The sequence below is a fragment of the Aptenodytes forsteri genome, unplaced genomic scaffold (genome assembly GCF_000699145.1).
Source record: "Aptenodytes forsteri isolate BGI_AS27 unplaced genomic scaffold, ASM69914v1 Scaffold265, whole genome shotgun sequence".
NCBI lineage: Eukaryota > Metazoa > Chordata > Aves > Sphenisciformes > Spheniscidae > Aptenodytes > Aptenodytes forsteri.
In genome coordinates, this window is record NW_008796175.1 from 2115223 (window position 1) to 2141649 (window position 26427).

The 26427-nt window shown below is 44.3% G+C and overlaps 1 protein-coding gene across 3 annotated transcripts in view; it reads right to left on the bottom strand.

The window, feature by feature from the left end:
• Positions 1-5321: 5321 nt before the first annotated feature.
• PLS3 (plastin 3) overlaps positions 5322-26427 on the bottom strand; it is a 50206-nt gene continuing 29100 nt past the window's right edge. For all 3 annotated transcript variants that reach the window (XM_009287603.2, XM_019474211.1, XM_009287602.1), the window contains exons 3-16: positions 20130-20293; positions 17600-17729; positions 17021-17153; positions 15616-15697; positions 14778-14943; positions 13476-13618; positions 11876-11971; positions 11159-11354; positions 10410-10488; positions 9633-9747; positions 9381-9514; positions 8380-8503; positions 7441-7565; positions 5322-6619 (exon numbers count right to left, since the gene is read on the bottom strand). In XM_009287603.2, the coding sequence (XP_009285878.1) occupies positions 6487-6619; positions 7441-7565; positions 8380-8503; positions 9381-9514; positions 9633-9747; positions 10410-10488; positions 11159-11354; positions 11876-11971; positions 13476-13618; positions 14778-14943; positions 15616-15697; positions 17021-17153; positions 17600-17729; positions 20130-20293 (1820 nt within the window). In that variant the 3' untranslated portion in view covers positions 5322-6486. The remainder of the gene's footprint in view (positions 6620-7440; positions 7566-8379; positions 8504-9380; positions 9515-9632; positions 9748-10409; positions 10489-11158; positions 11355-11875; positions 11972-13475; positions 13619-14777; positions 14944-15615; positions 15698-17020; positions 17154-17599; positions 17730-20129; positions 20294-26427) is intronic.

The window sequence follows — 26427 nt, forward strand, 5'->3', positions numbered from 1 at the left end:
AACAGTACCGGTCCCAATACGGACCCCTGCGAGAGGGGGTATCACCAATCTCCATCTGGACACTGAGCTGTTGACCACTACCCTCTGGATGCGACCATCTAACCAATTCCTCACCCACCAGACAGTCCACCCATCAAATCCATACCTCTCCAGTTTAGAGAGAAGGATGTTGTGGGGGACCATGTCAAAGGCCTTACAGAAGTCTAGACAGATGACATCCGTAGCTTTTCCCTTGTTTACTGATGTAGTCACATCCAGAAATATTAAGTATTTTTGGATGCTTTTTCCTTTGCAAGATTATTGACTTGCAACATGTTCCTGGCCAGATAGCACACCTCGCTGGGCTAAACCCCTGCCTGGCACAGAGCCCCTTGCAGGGGGAAACCCCTCTGTTCTGCAGGAAGCACCTCCCCATGCCAGGTCGCAGGAGCAGCCCCACAACCTCCAGAACCAGCAGCACCATTTGCCAGTGCTTAACCAAGGTGTCTGGTGCTTACAGTAACGGCGATGGCAAATTGCATCCTTCAGGCACCAGGCACACTGGCACCAGTCAATGCTGGCTATTTGCACTTGACAGATCTGGATTTCCTGCAGAGATTAAATTGTGCCACAGGTAGAGCGAGTAAGTCTGCCCGCAGAGACCTGTCCTGCAGAATTAGCATGGTCTTCCCTTGGCTTTGGCTGCCGGTGCACAGAAGACACGATCTGCACAGACAGCATTTGTGCTTCACAGTGTCTCTTTGTTTTCCACCTTTGGGAGACTTCAGGAATTTAGTAATTCCTAAAGCCACAGTAAGCAGAGCCCCCGCCGACCATGGCTGCCTCCCTTGCTCTGACCTTGCCATCGTCCATGCAGGCTGGTGGTAGCACAGCCAGGTCTAAGGAACGTTGTTCTTCACAGCTCTTTGGCTTTTTCTCTGAGATGCTTTCAGCAATTATTTCTCACCTGACTTCAAAAAGCAAGAACACCTAGATAACATTGCAGAAAGACGACCAAATTTTCAGCAATTATCACTGTATAAACACTTGCCACAAGACATGCCCAATGTTTACTGAGCGCTCACAGAAGGAAGCAACAGAACGTGTGGCAGACACACCACATTTGTCCCTGTCCTTAGAGAAATTATCTCAAGCTGATAAGAGGTAAGAGAGAAATAAACCTTTACTTAGTGCTGAAAACACACAAGCCAGCACATTTTAACAAGGGAAACCTGCCATGGAGTGCAGAGTTAAGACCAACCTTTGCTGTTGCACCAGTGAAGGGACAAACTGGGGCTGCACAACAAAACCACGCATGCTGCGTCTTCCTGGTTATCAGATTTGTGATTAGATTTGTGCAAAGTATTCAATGGTCAATACGTTTTTGCTTTACATTTTGTTTGTGCTGTTTCACCATTCTGTTTGTGCATTCAGCATCATCCTCACTTTCCTCAGCTTCACATACTTTGGGAGGTAGTGGAAAAAAACTCCAGTTTGTTTCTTGCTTTTGCATTCCTCTCTGCTTAATAGAGAAAGGCAGAAGTAAAAAACTAGCAGGCAAAATCCACCTCAGCAATTTTTTAAAGACCCTACAAAATTAGAGTTTTTCCATTGAAAAATATAAATTGGTGAAAAGTTTATATGAAGGAGAGCCTTGTCTCCTCTGGATGTTTGCAGAAAATATTCCTTCCACTTTTACGCCACCATCTCGTTAAACAGGAGCACAACTAAATTGCTGCTTCTGTGCTACGATGAAGCAGCGATAGAAATACTTAACAAGTTGCACACAATACTTAACAAGTCGTACACAGCACACTTGGGAAGAACATGTGGCTACCTTTTTTATCCACAGAAAAATGAATCTTACAAGGAATACAAGAAAAACTTCCATCAAAAAACACAGGCCCTGAAGATGCAGTCTGGGCTTGGAAACACATTTGAAGGAGATCCTTGAAATTAAGGACAACACGCACTCACGAAGGCAGCAGCAAGCTCGACTGTTTTAAAAAAAAGAATATTTCAGCATGAACAAAGCTGACACTGCTAAAAAACCTTGGAAACAAAAGCATGTAATTGAACAAACAAAACCAAGTAATTGAATACAGAAAAACAGATAATTGAATATTAAAGAGCAAAAAGACTTGTGGGAACAAAGAAATGTGCTAAAGCTTACATCTCTGGCTCCTGTTGGAAACTTTCAAGAGTGTTTGACAAAACAGAAACTATTTTGAAAGCTTGCTTGCCAGGGGCTTTCTTTTGAGAAAGCATTGGGGTTTATCCTGCCTGCCATGCACTGGACCTTCACTGTGAGATCTCTGCTTTGCTTCGACCCAAAACTTTTCGTTGAGTTAGCCCATTTCTTAAATACATCCAACACAAGAAGGAGATGCTTTCCCATTCAGTAATTGTCAGAGTATCCATTTTTCCCCTTTCGACCTAGTACCAGGAGGCAAAAGAGGCAAAAAGGACAGATGCACGTGGTCACTTCCAAAGCATAAGAATTTTGATCTTAACTATACCATACCTCCAGCTAGTGCTATAAATCTGTTCCAGCAGGATGAATGTGACTCTACTTACGGTATATCGCTCCATCTTCAGTGAAAACATATGCAATTTCCTGTGGGAAGCTTTGTTTACATATTTTCTTATGAAAAAATTGTACCAGTGGAAAGTTCCCAGCTGGCTGTACGTGAGGCTTCACGCAATAAACCACTGAGAGGGTTTGCTGGCACTCCCGGTGCTCTCTGAGCAGTGAGCGCTCCCAGACAGTGCCATCGCATCCCATGCCCTGACCCCTGCAGCAGGCAGGACTCCTGCATGTCTCCTCTCAGGTGCACCAGCCCCTCTCTAGCTCCCTGCCAAATTCCTCCCTTTCACCTGCCCTGTTTTCATCTCCTACACAGACAGAAAAATTAAGTCCCCATCACTCAACTAGTCCTCATGTAAACTTTCATCTCTGAAGCCCACATAAGGCATAACAGTACAGAAGAAGCTGCTGCTTCAAACAAACGTGTTCTCCTTTGCTTTTAATGGAGCATTCCCTGCTATGCTCCCAGCAGCACCAACCTCTCAACACGCGTTGAAGGACCAGCACTTAGCAGCAGATTTGCATCTGGCCATTAAAGACGAGGAAAGATGGCATGTGGCATTGCAGCCCAGAAGCACCAGCTGCAGGAGGGGCGCGGAAAGATTTCTGACCGGAGAAGGGGGGCTGAGAAGGAGGCAGCATCTCCCTCCAACCACCATTTTCAAACCAAGCAAGGAAAATAGATAAATAGGTAATCTTTCAAGCACTAAACCCAAAAGTTTCTCTAAGAAGCTGCAACTCCACGCTCTCCTGTCCCAAACTTGCAATTCCCAAAGCATCACGGCCCTACACGTTTTCAGGCGTTAGCGATTCCCCGTCCTCCACGCTGCAAACTGCCCCCGCGCTCTCCTGGCCTCCCGACCCCGAGCAGGTCACCCCGCACCCCGGTACCCGCGGGGGCCCGGCCCGGCGGCACCGCTCCCTGCCAGGCAGCGCTCGCCCCGCGGGCGCAGCGGGCTGTAGTACCGAGCGCTTGCCCCTGGATGGCACCCCAGCCCCAGCCTTGCCGCTGCCGCGCCTACGTTGGAGACACACGCACCGCCTGCCTCTGCCCCGCGCATCTGGCCGCGAAAAAAGGCTCCCCTGGGGCGGGAGCTCCTGCTGCGCGACCCGGGTGTTTGCAGTGCGTCACCTGCGCCACCGGGGACTCATCCAGCGCCCACGGACACCCACGGCAGCCCACTGCACTGCCAAGGCAGAACCTTGCAGGTCCCAAATAATCTTGCTAATATAATTACACTTAATTACCTGAAAAACCCAAAGAGGGGAACAAAGGGAAGCCATCCGATTCTTACCATGGGCTCCAAATGATCTATGTAACATCTGCTTCAACAGAAATCACTTTCCAGCAGGATCTGCTTCTGCAGCAGTCTCTCGTGGAGGACAAGGTCACAGTAAGAGGGGCTTAGGTTTTTGGTGGTTTTTTTTTTTTCCCCTCCTTGCTTTAAAAAGAAAAGTGAGTACACAGCCATGTACATGGTTCAGGAGCACTGACAACATAGCACTGGAACAGAGCTCCTTCGCACCAGCACCTTCACACCACTGGTTTGGAGCATGGGACGGGGAATGACATGTTTGGTAGTTGCGTTCCCACCCACCTCCAAGCATTTGGCTTGTGGGAGTTTTGAAAAGAAAAGTGAGTACACAGCCATGTACATGGTTCAGGAGCACTGACAACATAGCACTGGAACAGAGCTCCTTCGCACCAGCACCTTCACACCACAGGATGGTTTGGAGCATGGGACGGGGAATGACATGTTTGGTAGTTGCGTTCCCACACTCCTCCAAGCATTTGGCTTGTGGGAGTTTTGAAGTGGCTTAAGCCCACAGCTGTGCCACCTTGTTTGCCTAAGAAGATGCCCAAAGAGAAGGCCGGGCACCAACCTGTAATCTGGGTTAATCCACAAACTCATGCCCATTCCATCAGCAGACAAGCTGCAACATGCCTCTTGCACAAAACACACCCACCTGTTTTTGCCACTGAAAAAAAATAAATCATTCCAGACAGGTCAGGAGGGCGACAACCAGGACCAAGTTTACATAGTTAAGGTCACAGAAGTTTGTTTACATGACACTAGTCTCACACAAATTGTTCTTGATTTTCATCAAAGCCACTGGTAGTTCTGGGGACTTCTGCGCTATCAGGCCACTGTTTTGGCAAAGCTCACTGGATACCCAAGCTCTCACCCATGGGTTGCACGAGTGAAGGAATTGGTGCATTGGGATCACCACGTCCTTCCGGCACCCACGGCCCTGTTCCAGCCTTGCTGGACACAGCGAGTAGGCAAATCCCCCCCAGCAGCTGGTGGCTGCTGGGCATCCCCTCTCCCACCACAGCACCCTGAGACCCGAATCATGCCAGACTTGCGTCAGCTACCACTATGCCCCCAGACCTGTGGTTTCTGGAAACGAGCCCAGATGGCACATCTCTGACACAGGGAACAACTTTTCTTCCTCCTTCTGGGTTTTGCCCTAACAGGGTTCTTCCCCTACACCTGCAGACATCCTCTTTGGGCACACAGCAAGACTTCAAGAGCAAGGTTTTACAGAAGCTACCTCGCTAAAACACAGGTTGAGAATAACTGCACTGCCAGTGCCCATTTTGAAAAACAAGAGCTCCTCAAGCTCACCCTGATTCTAGGGTATCTTACAGATCTATGGACCTGGCGCAAAACAAAAAGATCAACCAAAGCAAAGCTAAAAGCAACTGAGGACAGGCTGCCATGCTGGGTTAGTGTAAATAAGGAGAGAAATGTGTATTTAAATGTTTTTATTTCAACTAATGCTTTGCCACCATATTACATCACTTTGAATAGCTTGGAATAGCAATATGATCTCAAAATATAGCAAACAGCTTGCCAAAGCAAGATAATATTAAATCCTATGGATACAGCATCTTCCTTCTTTGGCGACAATGCTTCCTTTTATCTGTAAAAATAGTTTTATGTTCCAGCACATTTGCTGTTCAGTTTATTGAACCCTGCTGTTTATAACATTTGCCTCTTCCCTGCACAAAACCTCCCCACAATGTAGTATGGTTTTATATCCAACAGCATTTTAAATAAAAAAGTTATAGTTTTCATGCAGATTTCTGTAAAAATTATTTTCTAGGTGCACAGAACTGAACCAAGATGCATACAAAAATGCATTCACTTCCATTCTCAGGTGTAACCGTGCCATTGGCAACATGATATCATGTTATTGTGAGAGGTCCAAGGATGGTGGTATTCTCATATATAGTATAACTTTAAAAAAAAAAAAAACACAACCCTTTTTATAAGCGGCAAGAGAAAAAACTGCCATGCTTTATTTGTAAAGTAATCAATAGACGTATAAAAAAAAGCACCATGTACAGAGAATACCAGAGGAACATCCATCTTCCTAATTATCCATTTCTCATTTAGCATTGTGAGCTGGCCTGCAGGTCCCAACTTGTACTGTAGCTTTATTTGCAAAGTTAAGGAAGTGGTCAAACCTAGAATATGCTTGGACCGTATGATAGAAATTAAACTGGGTTGCAGATAGAAATTAGATTTGTTTCCATTACAACTCATGCCAACCACCTTATAGCCCTCAGGGGTAAAAAAAAAAACCACGCATCAAGTATCTGAGAAATAATGGGGTGAAAACAGCTCCAGAGCAGTATTGCAAGATGCAGGTCTGTTATGAATGCATTTCTGTGAGCTCTTGATAAGTTAAACTTTCCTTTGGGAAAAGAGCACGTCTGTTGGTTAAAACTCCTCTCCCTGAGAATTTTGATAAGAGTTTGTCTTGCAAAGCAAAACAAGTCCTTTGAACTTCAACAGTTCCTAGGCCAACAGCATTTCACCATGGTCACAGCTGATCTGCTACTCATGCACCCAGGGTGGCAGGTTGGGTTTTTGTTGCATTTTTTTTTTTTCTTTACATGGATAACCCTTTTATACTCGCTTCATTCCTCTGCCCATCAAGCAGGCAAACACGGTCATGACCATCTTCGGTTTCACCTCCACAAGATCTTCTGGAAGAGCATAAACTCTGGCACCAATTCTTCTTGCCATGGACACAGCATACCTATTCACCATGGAAAGAGGAGTGGGTCAGCACCGAGACTGCTACCAATAAATGACAAGTCAGCTCCTGCCCTATCCAACAAGATTTCACCTATTATCCTCTTCATTAAGATTCAAGATGTGCAAACAGTCCAATGACACCACATCTGTTTGTTTTATAAATTTTTTTTTGATCTTTTATTGTATTCCTTTTCCACAATAGAGGAAAGTGTCTTTAAAGACCAAATTGACCTTTGAATGTCAAGTCCACTTTACCAACAGTTAAAAAAAATTGTAATTAATATTTGTTAGGGCTAATAGATAGCATGTATAACCAAGGATTAATCAGTTAACATTTACATTTCCCCTTCTGTTTGCTCTTTAGGAATAATCAAGTGAGACTATTATCTGCAAGAAACTTTGCTGTCATTCTGCCACTGCAGAACAGTCGCATAACACACATTTCAAAGGCATGTTTTAACAAGCATACTTTAAACTTGACAACCTATGATGATTCAGCGAGACATGAGACATGCAAGGGTTCAATTTTAAAACTTTGAGCACTTCATACGCCTGAACAAACAGAGTATCATTGCTAAGAACTGCTTGGGCTGTTCTGCATTTCTCTCAACAAGCAAGAGAGCCCAGCCAACTACTCCCCCCAGCGTTACGGGCAAGGACAGCAATTAGATTTCAAGAAGTGCTGCCTGTCTAAAAAGTACAGTGTTAAAAGAGATTGAAAACCACAGTAATAAGCTGCAAGTGTTTTTACCACAGTTTAAGGCCAGTGCATAGAAGGCTCACTCCTTCAATGCAAAACAGCGTCTGAGATAGCAAACTTACTTAGCATTATTTTGTTTGTCATCTTCCGATAGATGACCAGTCTTTACAAGGTCATAGTTGATACAGCCAGGCTGTATTGCATCAATTAAATCCACAACCGCCAAACTTGTGCTGATAGTTTTGTCCTAGAGAATACAGGGACAGACAAGTAAAGATGAATGTCTAATCCTTAAATTATACTTCTCACCTCAATTCAGCTGCTCTGCAACGTGCCACAAAACAAGCTTTAAACAAGCCGTTTCAAAGCAGCAGTGTTAGTAATTATTCCCAGCCAGACCACAGGGAAAACCAAACTGCTGCTTCTCCTTTGATAATAGTACAAGATCATTACTCCAATTTACCACAAGTGCTCTGAAAATACGAAGCAGTAACCAATGTGCAGGCAGCAGGTCTGCCCTGCTGACCAGACCCCAAGGGACAATGCTCACCTACAAATGCTCGCCAGCTCCAGCCCCTATGCTTGCCAGCATCTCAGCCCCCACCTCTGCCCCAGAGCCTGACCACCCTCCCCTCCTCTGCCATCCCATCATCCCATCAGCTCTCTTGCCCCACCGCTATTCCCCACTGTGGGCAGTCCTAAAAAGTCTCCTCTCTGGTAGCTTGAAGCCACTTTGTTCCCAGCACAGACTGAATCCTGTCCTGTTTAAACCCCTTGCAAAGATGCCCCTGCTGTTCCTCCAGTTAAGGAAATACTTTTTAGGCACCCCTCTCCTTTTGGATGCAAGAGGGCCCCATCAGCTTTCTTGCCCCACCGCTATTCCCCACTGTGGGCAGTCCTAAAAAGTCTCCTCTCTGGTAGCTTGAAGCCACTTTGTTCCCAGCACAGACTGAATCCTGTCCTGTTTAAACCCCTTGCTAAGATGCCCCTGCTGTTCCTCCAGTTAAGGAAATACTTTTTAGGCACCCCTCTCCTTTTGGATGCAAGAGGGGAACCTGCACCTTGAAGTTCTGGATGGAGGTGGACTTGCCAGCTTCTTTCAGGGTCTGGTTTACCCAGCTGACTATAATGTCATCGTTAGCTTTCTGACCATCGCCCAGGTCCTCGAGGACATTCAGCGTGTACCTGAGAACCAGCAGAGAGAACAAGATTAGGCACAGAGCCTGGGCAAAGCTCTGGTGAGCGTGCAACCAGGATACAATGTGAGCCCATGGCAGCTTGGAAAGTCTTCACATAGTCTCAGCTCTGCTTTTTTTTTTTTTTTTTTTTAAAAAACTCCTTTAGCAAAAAGGAAGAATCATTTATCTTATCTGAAGTGTGATTTCTGTTAAAGTATTTAGTCTTTCTAGCCTTTCAAGTCCTTTAATATAAGATCACAAAATTGCCTGGGCTCAGAAACTGTTTCACCATTGACCATTTGCTCCATAGGGTTAACACATTACCTAAAAGGTATGGATCAACTTCGGAGTTAGCGTTCTGATCTCTAATTTAAAATAAGGAGCTACCATGCAGCTATTTTGCAGATATATATTTGCATCATCTTAGAATTCTTCAGAAATAGATAAGGAAAAGGACGATCAACTTTATCTGTTATTTTCTCTTTCCCCCCATTCCAATGCAGAAGGGGGTTATAAAGCAGCCCTGGAATGTTTCTCTCTCAATTTCCAATTAAAAATTAGAACATAAAAGTTGTGTAAACATTCCTGCTTAGGGTTTCTGCATGTGGACCAGACTTGAGCAGGCGAGAGAGAGGTGATCCTGGTCAGCAGGATGTTCACAGATCCACCAGTGGGTTCTCCGGAGGTCTCTGCTCTAGTTCCCATGTGCAGCAGGATCAGCTCTGCCACAGTTTTGTCCAGCTCTGTCTCAGAAACCCCCAAAGGACAGAGGTTTTACAGTCTTTCTGGGTGTCCTGTTCCAGTGCTGCAGTGCTCTTGTGGCAAAAAACTTCCCAAACTCTGTACTCCATTCACAAGTTTTACATGGTTGAGACAGGTCCTACCTTCTCATCAACTGCCAGACTAAGGCTAGTGTCAGCGTTGGGTTTCCGTCATTCAGATCCTGTCCTCCGATGCCAACCAGGGAGAATTTAGCTGGATGCTTTCCCAAGTCTACAGCATAGTTACAGTTTTCTAGCTACACAGGAAAAGAGTTCAAACAGAAAATCACTCACAAATACACTCACTTGACTGGAAGCCTCAAATAGGAATTTTTAGTGTCCATGGCTTCTTTTGAAGTCTTTTGAAATGCTTACCTTTTTCATATTTGCTCCAAGCTTAGGGTACGGAGGCTTGTTAACCTTATTCCAGTCAACAGGAACTTTGATCTTTTCATATAATTGTAGTATTACCAGTGCATCTTGGAGATCGCTAAAGTGGAAAACATTGATTAAGCCTAATGTTTCAAGATTTAAATGCACTCTGACTTTGTCACATCATGAATAATTACTACTCTTTACAAGTTGTTGCAATTTCAACAACCCTAAAAAGAAAAAAATTCAAAACATTTTGTAGTTTTCAGGGCAGGAGAAATGTTTCATGCTTAACATCAGCTAGCTGCTGAGCTAAAGCAGGTTTTAGCGTGGTAATCAGCAACAGATCCAGGGAAGAATTTTGCTACATAAAATCCAAACCTCTCTCTACTGACTACAGGGACTCAGAGTATCTTGCCTCCTAACTATGATGTCTTGGTTAAGCCCTAAAATTAGGTGACAGGGAATTTAGTTCCAGTTGCTCTAATGCAGTTGCTCAAGCAGATCTAAATGTATTGGGATTCAGGGTACCAATTTACACAAGATAGGGGAAAACAAACAGTCTCCAGCCCTTAAAGCCAATTGCTGGTGTGCCAAGTGCTGGCTCAGAAATCCCTAAGCTACGGACTGCAGGGAAGGTACAGTGAACATCTCCCACTCCCCACCATCACCCTTTCTTTCACCATCACTCTTTGCTTGGCACTGTGGGCAACAGGACACTAGTGTGGGCACATCTCCAGTCTGATCTAGTTGAGTCTCTCCCAAGAGCCTAACGCATACCCATAGAGGTGATTTACATGGGGATTCACACCAAGGGAGTTCATCCAGTTGCGGAAGGTCCGTTCCTCACGTGTCTCTCCTAGATAAGAGAAAACAGGTTCATGCAACTTCTGCAAGCTCAAAGCTGTGCAGGGTTTTCCACCTTGCAAGGCAGGGAGCTTTGAGCAGCATAGCTGATCAATTAGGTTTTCAAGCAGAAAAATGGTACTTTTTTCTACTATAATTTTTTCAAAGGAAGAGGGTTGCCCTGATACCTAGTTTTGGATATCAGTTTGATTTCTCCAGGCCTCAGAAGAGCATACCTTTTGCACTTTCTGCAAGAAAAAGTAGCAGGAAGGTCTTTCACGTGGATGTTAGCTAACTGCTAACGTCTGGGAGCCAGGCAGCCAAAGTCCTAATCCCAGTTCTGCCAACAATTAGTGCTCTCATGAACGTCTCACTGCATTACTGAGGTGCTCCTGCCCATCGCAGGAAATGGCAAAACCAACTTCCCAGCCCTGGCATGGGGACTGATGGGCTGCTGGCAGTGCTCCTACAGGTTCAGGCTCCACATCAGGGTCAGAGCAGCTGAACAGGCTGTTAAGTACCCTTCTCATCTGCCCCAAATGAGTAAACAACCACTGCAGCACTGAAGCCTCAAATCACAGGTGTTACTTCAATGGAGATACCTCCGCTGGGCACAGCCTCTTGTGACACAAGTGTTTACTTTAGATATTTCCCTCCTGCTAATTTTGTGACTGATACATCACCTTCCAGTAGGGTCCAGTCGATGTCTTGGTTTTCAGGCTTGGTAAGTGCTGGGTACTTGTTGAACAGGTTGGCAACGAAGGCCAGGTTCAGTTTGGGATTGCCGCTGACCACATCAGCTGGCGTGACAAACTGCCGGCAGCCAAGCCGATCTGCCTGCTGAAGCATGTACTCTGCTCTCCGCAAGTCATCCTTTTCCTGCCGGGGATACAACAGACAAGAGCTGTCATGGAAGAGATTGGGCTACAAAGCAGATGGGAAGCTCCTGACTGCTACCTGAGGGCAATGTCACAACTCCGCCCACTTTCGTTAGGTATCAGTCGCTAATCAAAGGGATGAAACATGCATGCTAATCCCTGCTGCTGTGGATGTAATTGTCCTGGTTTCTCTTGGTATTTTTCCTAGCATGGTGTTTTCCAAGTTTATACGCTTTCCAAGGTTTATGCTTTCCAGGTTTTATGCTTTTTTAACTTGGTGGTTCAAAAGCAGAAGTCAGCATGCTCCCAAACAGAGCAAAACCACAAATGATTTCTCAATCATATGTGTTAATTGGCAGGTAGTGATCAGGCCTGCACATACCCGAGGTGCGCACGTGCCCACTGACACTTTACATGCTCTAGAAATTAAGATACCAGGTTACCTAGATGTTATGGGGCAATTATAGGGTACAGGTAGTTCACAACTGTACAGCATGAGGACACAACAGCCTGAATACTTACATTGAAACCCGACATGTTAATATCAATCTGAGGCTCTCCTTCTTTCTGCCCTTTAGGTGCAATTTGATTGAGGAGGTGGAAATAAGCTCTGGAATCCTGAAATGGATGAAAAAAGAAAATTCAGGTCTCCCGCACAGCAGTGAATACACTATAACAATTTATTTCAGGCTCATCTTTAACAAGTCACTGTGCATAATTGGCTTATGTACCTTTACTGAGTTACCAAAATCTGTAAGCTTAAAAGAGAGCATGATGACAGAAATCCAGGCAGCAGAAAAGGAAACAGAAAGGGAAAAGGTTAGAAATATTTAAGATTAAAATTATGGGGTTTAACTGTTTGAAAGCTGCCTTCGCTGCAAGGTCTGGTGTTACAGCCTCCTCTCCAATGGCTGGAGGAGGCAGTGACCCCGTGCTGCTTGCTCTCATGGCCCCCACAGCCAGATGCCCCAAGGTGGCCCTAATACCTAACACGGCAGCCATTCCTACTGCTACAGCAATGATGAAAGTGGCTGAGCGAAGACAAAGTCCAGGCAAAAAGCTGATTATAAGAAGTCTGAATGTTTTCTCCTGCGACTGCCCATTAGCTAGAATAGCTAAAAAGAGAGAGGCCAGGGAAGGTCACAAACTAGGAGGAGCAAATAGCTGCAGTAATTATTTATCAACTACAAGTCCTTTTAGTCCTCAGCACTAATAAGGTCCTCAGGATATCCTAGCAGCCTATGGGTTGCACCAGACAAGCCAACAGCTATCAGCAAAGCTGTAAGTAATTTTGAAGTTGGAAATAAGAGTGACCGTGTGTGTATGCATGCATGAACACACACAGGGGAGCTCTGGGCTCCCCATGCACCTCAATTATCAATTTTTTTTTTTTTCCACCTCAACAGTCCTTTAACCTGCAATCCACTTCAGTCCTCTTTCTCCTCCTCAAAACCGCTGGCCATGTGAATAAGCTCCAGAAACCTGCTGAGATCAGTGCCCAAAAACCCCACACTGACCAAGAGTCATGACCCTCCATTTCTCACTAGTGCTGAGAGAAAAGAGCCACCCCCTCACATCTGAAAAATAGCTGTAAGAATCCCCGCTCCTATTTCTACTCAGCCCAGTTTAGAGAATAAGGGGTCTTGTTTCCCTTCCTCTCTCTAGCCCATGACGTTTTGGATGAAATGCCATCACCTGCCAAGAGCGAGTGGAAGTCATGCTCTCCAGGGATGCAGCTAAGCATTTCACCCTGTCTGAGCGAGCTGCATGCCCTTGAAAAATTACTTCCATCAAAAAAGATGGATTAAGAACATTTGAAAACACAAGTAATACCAGTTTCCTACTTCATTAAAACATGCAACAGCTTTGCAGCAGGATTCCACTAGCACTGGAGGAAACACTCGTACAGTTCAACACTGGGCTCAACCTCATGGCAAGAGAGAGCAACACTGCAGTACCTTAAATATACCATCCATAAAACCCCTGTTAAGCCCACTCAGTGTATTAAGGTTAAGAAAGGTCCTGTCTGCGGATGAAGGGCCTCATTTACACATGCAAATACAGCCCTGGCCAGCTCCCAGCCTTTTCCCAGGCATGTGCAGGCCAGGAGAGCTCTCGGTACCTTGATATCTGAGCTGAAGTTATTGATTTTGTGCCAGCCTGCGTTTTCCAAGTGGAAGTTGGCCCATCTTAGGAGCAGCTCTTCTGGGGATAGTTTCATAAGGTCCTCCAGATTTTCACCATCACGAAGTAAGGCAGCCAGTGCTAGAAGAAACGTGCTTGTGAGGGGAAGGAAGGACTTTTCAAGAGGCAAATCTGCATGCCAGAATTAGAGCTGCAGCAACATTTCAGGGGGAGAAGTACCAACTACTGATTAAGTCAAAATAATCTGGGTATTAGTGGAGTTTTCCTGAGTTGGTTGTTACACAGAGAAAAGCATGAATGATCTAGAAAACTGTGTGTAAAAAATATTTTCCATTTTCTTGTATAACAAAATTCTCTGGATTTTACATGCAGCCTTTTAAGCTGATGACAGTAAGCTGAATGTAAATGTACTTCTATCTCAATGAAAAAGTGCTTCCAAGCAGTTTCATATGCACTGTTAAAAAAAGCCAGAGAAGCCAAGATAAGCACCCTTTCAGTTGGCTGGTGCTTCCCTTGCCATGAATTTTCAATCTAAGCCAAACCATGTTACCACTTCACAACTGGGAAGTTTAAATAAAACACACTGAAGCCCCTCCACCCATCTGGGTGCTCTGGTAGCCCATGCAGGAATAACAGAGCTCTTTGAATTATTTGAAAAGTTTAAACTGTGGAGGCTGTCATGCAGGACCACCCCGCCCCCCCCCACCAAGAAGGAAGCAAGAACCACCAAGAAGGAAGCAAGAGCTCAGCTACACCACTGACAGCAGCAAGGAGGATTTTTAGGAGAAGCAAGTCATTGCAAACACATTCCCAAAGAGCTGAAGCCCTCCCTCCCCCCCCCCCCCCCTTTTTTTTTTTTTTTTTAAGGAAGCTGTGCAGTTGTCTATAATCCTAAAAGGATGCAAGCAGCTTTTGCCATCTTCCAACACCGTTACATACCTATGGGCAATGCACACCAGGAGAGCCTGCCCAGCCCGAGGCATCACAAAGCAACACGCTCATTCGCACCGCGAGGCCTGAGCCAAGATGCATCTTGATTTACAGACTTGTGTTCAGCCAGTTCTCCAAGGCTGACACACATTACCAGGATGGCACAATCCACCCACCTGAACCTGCTTCACAGCTATAAACAGGCTTGGCACATGCCCTGATGAACCTGAAGGCTAGTACCTTTTCAGCAGACAGGAGGGGAGGGAAGAGGCAGCGACGGGGCTCGAGGTGACAGCGCAAGCAATGCGGTGCTCATGCTTTAGAAGTAATCATTTATAGTTTCATTTACCTTCATTTCTGCTGAGCTCAATGTCGGCGAACAAGCCGATCTTAATGATCTGCCAGAGAAGCCCAAGGACCAGGTGGGGTTTCCCTTCCCTCAAGTCCTCTGCACCAATATTGACAACATGACACCCGATGGCGGATGCAGAATTCAATGCCAGGTTCAGGTTCTCCTGCGAACAGCACAGCCGAGTGAGACACAGCCAGGGGAGATGCTGCTTTGCCTTTCATCCAGCACCAGCAAAGCGGAGATTTCCCCCTCGTCCTTGCTCCAACATGAGCAGCTCGGAGGAAACACTCCCGGCCGCCTTCCAGCTGAAGTTTTAACAGAGCTGTGGTGGCAGCAGGCTGAATCAATAAGAACTGAACTAGGCACCAGGGTTTAATTTCAGCCTCTGGTATTTAGTTTCAGCCTCTGAGTTAGTTGCAACTAGTGGCGTCAACAAGAATAAGGCTAGAGAAGTGTTAAGTTATACGCACACGCACGCACAGGCATCCTCACAGAAACAACCTGTCATACTATGAAATGACTCATAGATAGCCAACGCCCATAACCATATTGTTTTAAAAAGAAAGCGCTGTATGTAATCACTGCAGCAGTATCGGGTGCGCATGGCATTTCAGCCATTTTACCCATTTTGTCATTAAGTTAGCATTTTTGTCTTTTGAACTGTACCCACAGCACTGTCAATTATGCACAGTACAAAACTGCCTTTAATAATTAAATGCAAGTTATAAAACTCGCTCCTTTCCAGAGTTCCACAATAATGCCTTGAGCCACTACACTGTTTTCATTGATTCTATCTGAATACGAATTTCAGCAAAAATACAGAAATGCATTATACCTGAATTATGAATGGTGTGAGTTTCTTCTTGTTAATTGCTCTTTCATCAATCGTGTCCGGAACAGAAAGATTAATCATTTTGCTGGTAGGAGGAAAAACAATAATATTTGAACAACATTTAGTATTTAATCTCAGCAAAACTCAATGCACTGTTACAATACTCACCACAGTACATTTCCTTTTGCTTGTTGGGGTTTGTGTTGTTTGTTTGTTTGTTGTTGTTTTTTAAATCAAGGTTGTGTAAATCAGGAGTTAATATTTATGTTATCAAGAATGTATTTGTAACTAATAGTTAAGCCTGAAACCTTAAACATGCTACTGGCCACTACTGATCTCAGCCGCTGGGGCAAAAAGAGCACATGAATTATTCACAGCGCAGTCACTGAACTAGCGAAGACTCATTGCTCTGTTGACATCCACCGCAGATTCTAGTAAGACAACGCACTTCCTCCTATTGTAAAGGTGTACTGCTGCTGGCAAGAAAAAACTGCCCCCAAAAAGCACAAACATTTTGAGAGCTCAGTGGGGAGCATGTGAGCGCAATGAATTTTTAGTCAACAGAAAACATGGCATGTTTTTACTTTATATTATGAACTACTTCCTACTCAGTTCAGTCTTTGCCTGAAGACCTGAATTACTTGAAACTGGGGAAATAAAAAAATAAAATCACAAGCTAAAGAAAAAAAAAAGAAAAGAAATGAAAGTTAATGGGCAGCCCACTAAACGTCTTTTGTGTATTGATACAGAGTTACTGAAATTCCAGGCTGATCCAGTTCTCCGTTATATTAATTCACTTACATTTAAAAAACAATGAAAGACAAAAGAAACCCCATACATAGAAGGCAGCTGGTGTTTAGCAGCCCAGGATGCCTTCTATTTTCAGCATGCAGCAAAACAAGTTACTTTACTAACTTAGTGCAGCTATTATCAAAAGCAACAAGAGGATTCCCAGAAAATCCATTTTGGGGTTAATTCATAAGGTCACTAACATTTCCACAGAGGTTACCATCTGTCTGAACATCCAAGAAAATGGGCTATTTAACACATCTGCCCTCCCCCAAGCCACCTAGCATCAGGCTGAGTTTGCACCAGGACAACTTCTGCTCCCACAAGACACCTTCTCCCCTTCAGCAAACTCAGTCTCAAGCCCAAACAAAAACACTAAACAAAAATACCAGTTCATGAAGTGGGCATCAAAGCTGAAGCATAATGCAATGACAATGAAAGCCTGGGTGACTGAGCCCCTTTTTATACATGCAAAACATTATGCACACACACTAGTCACAAAAAAGCCTAGAATAGGATGAAAATTCCCCTAAGTGCAGTTTTGGGAAGTTATTTTGGTGTGTGGGGTTCTTTTTGTTTGTTTGTTTGTTTTTTAAATTCAGGAGCCATCATGACTTACCATAGCACAATCCCATCTCCCACAGCTTTGAACAGGTCATCTGTATTTGGGTTCATTGGAATAACGTGCCTACAGTCAGGATCATTTTCCAGGGCTTTGTTTATCCAGTTTACAAAGGCATATTTTTCTTCCTCTAAGATAACCAATTGTAAATTTAATACAGGCTTTTTCATAACATAGCAAAGATTTTCCCAAAAGAATCAGTGTACAATAGCCCAGGGAAATAAAAGCCCCACTATCATTACCACGCTATTTTATTAGTCATACAAAGTTTAAAGAAATATGACTTTCACTTCCAATTACCTGTTATTTACTCGTTACTCAACAACTTTATTATATGCAAGTGTGACACAAGGACTTCATCAGCAAGCACAGTTAACAAAACAAATAAGCACACATTTAATTTACACACTGCTAATATTGCATTACCCTCTAATTATGTCCTGCTCTCACCTTGATGTGAGATCATTCAGCTATCGGAGAACAAAAGCACAGCACATGGCAGGGCAGTAGAAATCTACTGGTTTTGGCATACGGCCTCCACTCACCCAAGAGAGGCACTGAAAGGCAGAGTGATACCTGAGTAGGAGTGCTGCGTTCCCTCGCTGGAAAGCTCTGAGGTCCCCCCAATCGCACAGATTCCTTCCTTCCTGTTAATTGCTTTTCTGAATGTTTTAGCGATATCGCTGCTTTTCACCTCTTGGAAAATCTACAATTTAAAGTGCTCTGTTAGCTAAGAAAAACTTGTCTTCATAAAATGAAAGGACCACAGAAGCAGTTACTTCTTCTCGGCTTCAAAGCAAACTTTGTAGTAAAATCAGCAAATGCGAAGGGCCCAGCAAAGGTGTAGTGGTATTAAATTTAACATGAATAGTGGGCAGAGAGTCGTCCCACTCTCTCAAACGCATATTGCAAGTGCCTACTGAAACAGAAGCATTAGGCATGAAGTACCTCACATACATTTACCTTTTTGAGTAGATTTCAAGAGACCATGAGAAAAAAAAACGTGAAACCTTTGCAGTCTGAAAGCAGGTACACATGCAGCAGTTTCCGCAGGACCAAAGTTGATAAAGCTGTTGTGCAATTTTAACCTTTCTGTGTAAGCCAGATGCTCGTGTGACTGTGACTTTAGTTCACACAAAAGACTTTGTCCACAACCCAAGAAACAATTCTCTGTAAGTGTATAACAGTCAAATCTGCAATAATGTGTAACAACGAGCGCTCCAGGTAAGGATTCCTCCTCCCCCAACAGCAGGCTTGGGCTAACTGACCAAACACCCTCACGTTTGAGGGCAGAAGAGATGCTTTAGTGCAGAAAGATTACACGTGCCATTTGCACAGGTTGTATGTTACTATTAGTGGTCCTGAGGTCCTACAGAACTGAGCAACTATTAAAAAAAATACATTCAATGGCTTGAAAGCCTACTGTAACTCCCTCAAAACTTAACCAAATTAGTTGCAACCACACTGAAAACAAATGAAACGTATGCAGGTTCTCTAAACACTACTCAGAAAAAGGCAATGAAACAGTACTGTAAAGCAGAACAACAAAAGTGCTTCTGTTAAAAAGAGAGGAGGGGACTTGCCCACCTGGCTGCAGAGGTGTCACCGCAGGGCCAGCCTGCTGGCTATCACACCTTACCTGTCCCTTAAACACAGGGAAGGTGACAAGTCAAGATGTTGATGCAGTGCAGTTAAACTATCTCCTGATGGCATGCAGAGGTTTTGCTCACCCCAGTGATCCGGTAGAGCTGAGTGAAGACTCAAGAGCCCAAAAGTTTTGGGTTTTCTGGTTGGTTGGTTTTAAGCATAAGGATTTTGATACAATTGATTTATTTTAAAATTTGCTGGACTAATTACTGGTATTGCATACCTTCTTTGAAAATATGTGCTTTAATGCTGAGATACCACTAAGTCACTTGGCCCCAACCTCAAGTCAGTTCATGTCATCCTTTGTACCATAAACCCCAGCAAAAGTGCTCAGAGTTAAAAAACAGCAACAGTTCCGTTTGTAAAAATCCTACAACTAACCATTGCTTCTACTGTATAGCTTAGTTGCCCGTAAGACCTTTCATGTTTACTCAATCATTGGTACCATTCAAATGTGACAGAATAGATTTATTTCTTCCTTCCTAGTGCAAAGTTAGAGTTATGGACCAGCTCAAACCAACAGCTGAAACATGCACCCAGCATGCAAGTGTTCACAAACTGCAAACAAACTCCAACTTACTAGTTGACTCCGAACTCAAAAGTTCAGAGGGTCTGAAAACAATTAAGGAACAGAAGGTGAAGATGAAATATCAAGAAAAATAGTTGACATAAAAACAGCTCCCTCAATGTACTGCACATACTTTTACTACTCTTTCAGCATTCAGAGTATAAAAAGGATGAAGGGATAGATATTGAACCAGTATCTCAGAAGTGTTGTGCTTTTGTAAAAATAAAAAAAAGAAAGAAAATTCTGACCTATTTCTACAGAAAAAGGCTGAAGGTTAGACCCATCCTCTAGCTTCTCCTATCTCCTTACTCCTGTTCTTCCCTTTTAAGGCAACAAACAGATCTGAAGTTTCCTAGATCATCATCAACATCTCCAAGTGTGTCTTGAAATGCCCTCTCAAATCTTTAGCAAATACTTGTAATCCCATTAAACTGAGAAAGGAAATTATACTGCTTCACTGGGAAAACAAGCATTCATCTATGTGCCTGGAAAAACTGAGTAGCTTCCAGTCAATACTGTAAGCTTGGAGAACTGGAGGTCTTTTTTCCAGTTGTCACCTCATGTGGAAATGGTCTTTCAGCCTCCAACAAAGTTTTCAGACAGGAAAAGCATGTGGATTCTTTTTGGTTTTTTGTTTAAAACCCAACATATTTCCCCTCTGTCCAATTCTAAAGGCTGGCAGTGACAGCACAAAAGACTGGTCATATGCAGAGATCTGTACAAAGAACCGGTTTTTACATGGCAAGTCCTCAAAAGTCGTAAGTCCGTAAAAAGAAAACTAGGATTAGGGTAAGTGGCCAAGAAGCCAGGTTCAACCTCTTCTACCCCCTTCCTTAGCTTTGTCTAAAAAGGGTCCCCCCAGGCTGCTGGAAATTCAGAAATACCACTTACATAGACAAACTCTTCAAAACTAATCTTCCCATCTTTATTCTTGTCGCTGTCGATCATGAGCTTCTGGATGATCTCTCTCACTTTGTACCCAGGGAGAGGCAGGTTGGCTTCCTTGAAGAGCTCGTGCAACTCGTAGTCGCAGATGAACCCGTTGCTGTTGAGGTCTGAGGAAGAGAAGGGGCAGGAGGAGGTTTTAGAAATGTGCCAGTACCCCGGCAGGACCAGCCCCAGACAGCGGGGCAGAAACACAGCCCCCATGCTCAAAAGTGCTTTATGGAGAGCAACCTGCACGCTGGGGACGTCTGCGAGACATGGAAGTAAGGAGGAATCTCCTAGCGTGGCCTGTCACAGCACACCTCTTTTGGGGCCACATTGCGTAGACCATTCATCTTTGCTGAAAGCAAGATCCATGCAGGACACGGACACACAGCAGGATAACCACAGCAAAAATACCAAGCCCAAGCAGTACACTATTCAATAGACACAACCAAGAATACACCAGGAATCAAAGGCACACGGTAAATACTGTCCTGGTTTCGGCAGGGATAGAGTTAATTTCCTTCCCAGTAGCTGGTACAGTGCTGTGTTTTGGATTTAGGAGGAGAACAATGTTGATAACACACAGATGTTTTAGTTGTTGCTGAGCAGTGCTTACACTAGTCAAGGACTTTTCAGCTTCCCATGCTCTACCGACTGAGAAGGCCGGAGGGGCACAAGAAGCTGGGAGGGGGCACAGCCAGGACAGCTGCCCCAAACTGGCCAGAGGGACATTCCACACCATGTGCCGTCATGCTCAGCACAGAAACTGGGGGAAAGCTGGCCGGGAGGGCCGCTGCTCGGGGACTGGCTGGGCATCGGTTGGCGGGTGGTGAGCAATTGCATTGTACATCACTTTTGTATATTATTATTACATTATTATTATTATTATTTTATTTCAATTACTAAACTGTTTTTATCCCAACCCACGAGTTTTCTCACTTCTACTCTTCCAATTCTCTCCCCCATCCCACCGGGGAGGGGGGGAGTGAGCAAGCAGCTGTGTGGTGCTCAGTTGCCGACTGAGGTTAAACCACAACAATACACACAGCACATCCTCAGAGAGGGTCCCAGCACAAGCCATGAGATCTCTCTGGCTTTGGGCAGCAGCAGCTTCAAAACAGAGCTGACCAGGATGGCTCTCAGCACACATGACCAAGTCTGGTGTAGAAGTTTCACAACAGAGCATCTGCATTTTCATAAATGATCTCCAGAGTGTTTCTTTTTACATCTAACTGCAGCTGGCTTTTTGTGTTAAAAATAGACAGTAATGAAACACAGCACTTCTTACTTTTTGAACTGAAAACACTAAGTCAGCTCTGCATTTACATTTTTTTAATCATGTTGATAATGATGTTCTCCATTTATCGCTGACAGAAAATTGCAGCCAGATATTTTAATGCTGCCCAAGAATGCTCTGCAAGGACATTTGCTTTGACAGTCAAGCACCAAGCCACAGCAGCACTGCATGCTTAGGGAGATGTTATTGCCTACTAGATTTGGGAAGAAAGAAAACAAGAATCTAGTGTGAATCTGGAGCTTTTCACATCAACAGATCCCAACCCCTTTGGGGATGTCATCACATCTATTGACTGCACAGGGCAAATCCATCAGCCCCAGCCTTTCTCCAGGCAAGTGAGGTTTTGCTGCCACCATGGACAGGCACAGGCTGTGTGCCTCCTTCCTCAGGCTAACCAGGTTGAGCAGACAGTGTGGTTCACAGCATGGCTAGTACTCAGGCTTCGGCAGTCGGGTCCACGAGCAGCCAGAGCATTTGAAGCAGTCCGACGGCCCAGATTCACATCCCAAGACATAAGTATGACCTGCCAGCATGTTTGGAGAGACAGGGATTCAGGGCATGGTGTGCTGTTACTGGCTCGGCAGTGATGTTAAAATCCCTTTGCTGTAGGCAAGTATCACAGACAGGCCAGGGAAGTTAATTCAGTGCCTGAGCTGCCATCTCCTCCCCAGGGCTGGGGCCGTGTGGAGATACCAATCCTGGATTACTGCTGCTGGTGGGGAATACCTGGATGGGCTGAGGAGGTGGAGATTTGGCAGTCTCCTACAATCGTCATTCAACCACAGGCTCTGCAAAGTCAACAGTGCCTGTACTGAAGACATCAGCCCAGCTCTTTAAGGCTAAATGAGAGCAGTCTCTGCATTTAAGCAGCTGCGCTACCTTCTCCCCCACCTCCAGAGATCCTGGCACTATGATGGTGCACTGCCAAGTGCAGCTCACCACCACCAGCTGAACAAAACCATGCAATGCTGCAAGGCACCCGGCCCCACTCAGCTTCGCCCAGCCACTGTTCTGCCCATATTCCCCACAGGAAGATTTTTCTGCTATTTATAAGGCAGCAGCCTCTCCCTAAGGCTGTAGAGTTAAAGTCCACTCAAGCAACAGCTTCTGCTGCCCAAACAGCCTCACAGACTGCAGGCTGCTGCTGACTCCCCAGGCTGCGCGATGGAAGAGCTGCACCAGCCCCAGTATTTAGTTTTGTTCAAGAGGGAATCCCACACCACAGCCACTGGGGTGAGTATTTATGCTTAAAGGGAGATACTTTCAAAAAAAAAAAAAAAAAAACAGGATAGCCCTAAAATCCCCCTTTTTTTTTTTTTTTTTTTTAGCAAATTTTGAAAGTCAGTTTACTTTTAATGAGCTGTCAGTGGTGGTTTTTAGGTTTTATTCCGCAGCAATGTTCCAGCAAGCATCACGTCCTCACCACCACTCCAACCTTCCTCATTTTCCAGATCCATATGGGATTTTAAAATTGTTTTTATAAGTTAGCAAGAAGGTGAAATTCAAATGCTTAGTGACAAACATCCAAAGTAACACAGTGCAAACCTGTACTTCCTCCTACACCCCAGTCCCTAGGTCTCAAACTAAAGAGCAGCATCAATTCCAGTGGATTAATAAATACATTAAACTACTTTATGAAATGTCAGTGTTTACAATAATGCTGATGAAATAAAGTGGTTTGGGCCAATGATTAATGATAGCAACAGGCTGCTGTCTGGTCTTCAATTTTAAAATTTTATTCAAAAAAATATAAGCTTACAAAGGCAAGCTTTATTAAACAGTCCAGCCTGAGATGTCATCAGTGAACTATTTCCCCTCTAGATAAATCACAGCTTCTTCCATTACAGTTTTCTTATTACTAAATCTAACTCCACAACATGCATCTTTTCCCTGCCTCGCAGCCAGTAAAGAAAATCAAGCAAGAAGGGATTTGCTAATCTCCAGGGTCTACAGACCCGAAACAAAACTTTGCTTTCGCCCTCAGCATGCCTACAGCCAACACCCATTGCTTTAGCCTGTGCTTGACGGAACTGACCACAATCCTTTGCCATGCTGCCAAATTAAGCAGGCAAATCCAGAAACACCTGTTCATCACTTCTTCCAATCAATCCACCACCTAAAAAAATAAGTTTTACATCTATCCAAATGTTAGTAGGCAAAGGACAGAGAAGATAAGACTTCTTAAGATAAGATAAGAAGATAAGAAGAGAAGACAGAGAAGATAAGACTCCAAAATACATATTGTATCCTTGATAGGATCACGGGTGTGATTTTGATTCAGATTTGGTAAAGGTTTTTCTCTTGAGATGTCTAGCTTAAGCATTCAGAAGTGCTTCTGAACCAGGCTTGCATATGCCACATCTGAGCCTATTCAGAAGTGAAAGGGAAAAACACAATATATGGTATTTCATGAGGCAGAAGCCCGTTGGGTGAGACAGTAGGGAACTGAGCTCCAAAGTCCCATCTCTAATACATTGGAGAGATGCCGGGTAAAAGGATGCTTAAACCTGTTCAGAGCTCAGTTCTACATATGAAGCCCTGCATGTCTTTTAAGGGTACAATCTAGTTCAAGGAATTAATCCCCAGCCTTGCATTTATATTGGTTTGCTTGCAGAACAGAAGCCATAACTTAAAAACACTGATTGAAATGCAACTGAGGAGTTAGCCCAGGCCATTGTCTGTCCATTCACACTTGCTTGGCAGACCTCAATCTCAGCCTGCAAACATCAAACAGGGCTGCAGGGCAGATATCAGGAATTTACTGCAGTCTGGGTCAACATCTGCCCATTTTGAGGGTTTTGTTCACCCCTGCAAAGAGGTATCTTCCCAGTCCCCTGGGTGTGCCTAGTTCAAAGAAGATTTACCTCTGCTCACTGAAAAAAAAAAAAAAAAAGAAATTAGCAGCTCTGCAGCACGAAGCGCCATCTGAAACGTGCGCTCACATGTGAGCGCATGCGACTCAGGAGCATAGCACCAGGAAAGATGCTGCCCATCAGGAGGGGCTGCACACCAGTGGCTCTCAGCACCTGCATCGGGCTCAGACAGACACACATAATCAAGCGTGAAGGACACACACTGTTGAGTAATGCACCTTAACTCACTCTAAACCCTTGGGTCTCAGGACCTAAGTTCTTCCAACTCTTAATGACATCCCAAACACCCACCTGTAAGAGTTAGTCTTCCATAGTATCCTGGGAAAAAAAAATTAATCACTGATTTACTTCATAGATTAAAAGGGCATCTATGTCCCAGACACTTTGGGAACTGGATTTACATACAAGACAGGTCTGTTGGTTCAACTGCAAGACCTCACACCAAGTTAATGGTTTTGCAGTAAAGACGCTCTTATTTCAAGTTTTAGCTTCTTGGCCACAGAAGGGCAGATTTAAGTGTTAAAGCCTGGTGGACGTGCTAGCCCGTGGTTTTAGCTTGGTAGCAGAGTCGAGTAACCTTAACTAGTGATTGACTGTGGTAGAATACGGACCCATTCTTCTCTTTACAGGGCTAAAGGCTTCTTGACATGTTAACATGACAAATAGGCCTGAGACCCCTATCCCACAGGCCAGCTGCTTCCCTTCCCCGCTTTCTCTGTTCCCCCTCTGGCATCACAGTCAAACGTACAAAGTAGCAGCATTAAAAAAAAAAAAAAAAAGTAATGCTAAAGCTGCAAATGAAAAGTGCTTGTGTGCAGAAGAGATACCCCTATTTGTTCCTTGTATAATGCAATCATTTAAACAGCTGGCCTCTTTTGTAACATGGTAATTTTATAGACATCATTTCTTTATGTGCCTAAAGAGGTCTTTTTTTTTTCTCTTAGGCTATTGTGTGTTCTATGTGCATGTGAATATGTTTTGGATCAGCATGTGTAACTGCCACGGCCATTCTTTCAGCAGGAAGTCCAGTCTCTGTCCCAGTGTATAACAATAGCAGCACCAGCAAGTTCCATAATTATTTCCAGCATTACTGCAGGCCCACCATATGGTGCCTTGCTGGATGTCCTGCAACAAGGCTAGACTTTAGACAGAAGGTGGTCTAAAATCCTTCTCTAACAAAACCTGAAACGGTATTCAACAGCTGAAGAGGCTGTCAAAATAGAAGCTATCCCAAATTAAATCCTTCGGCGTACAGCCCAGAATTACTAATGGAAGAAAGCGAAATTGTTTTAACAGACAAGCTACAGCCTGGATTCATTATAATCTGCCTGATGGAAAGGAAACTACAGCACATCTGAAGTTTCCTATTTCTACTGAAAGATGCATGCACACCAGCGTACTAAACCTGGGAAAGGTCACTGCAGTGATGTACGGCACCATCTTCTGCCCATATGCAGGTGGCGCAGCAAAGCCACAATAAACAAAACCCAAAAGCTGTTTCAAGCTCTGGCTTAGCTTCCTCCAGACAAGTACTTAAAATAGCTTAAATAACAGGATGCAAGAGGGGAAAGTAACCCACATGTTTCCTTTTAAGGATATATGCTCAGCAGGACATACTCTAGCAGGATCACAGATCCCTATTTGCCTTAAGCTAACATTTCGGAGCATTGTTTTTACCACCTTGCAGTAGTCAACAAAGTGTTCAGCTGGGTTACGATTTTTAAGTACTTCATGTTTCCAGAAAAGATGCTTATCTCTGCTATCAGAAGCAGGGAGAAAGAAGACAAATAAACAGTGCAAGTTTGCAGATTTTGTTCTGCCATGCCTCCCCTGTGAAGTGCCACTGTTTGGCCAAGTACATACATACACACACCTGTTCTACAGAACAAATTCAGAGATCAGCTGAGATTTGGAGCAACCTGCTCTTCTTCCACTAACCTGCGGGTCATTCAAAGCCTAGTCAGTTCTTAAGCCCCACTTAATTACTTTTTTCAGATTTTAAAATTTTTTTTCCCCCCCACTGCTGCTTACCACTTGGATCACTTCCAGTACAAATACCTGGTTGTAGGATGCTGGAGCTGCTTGTCTG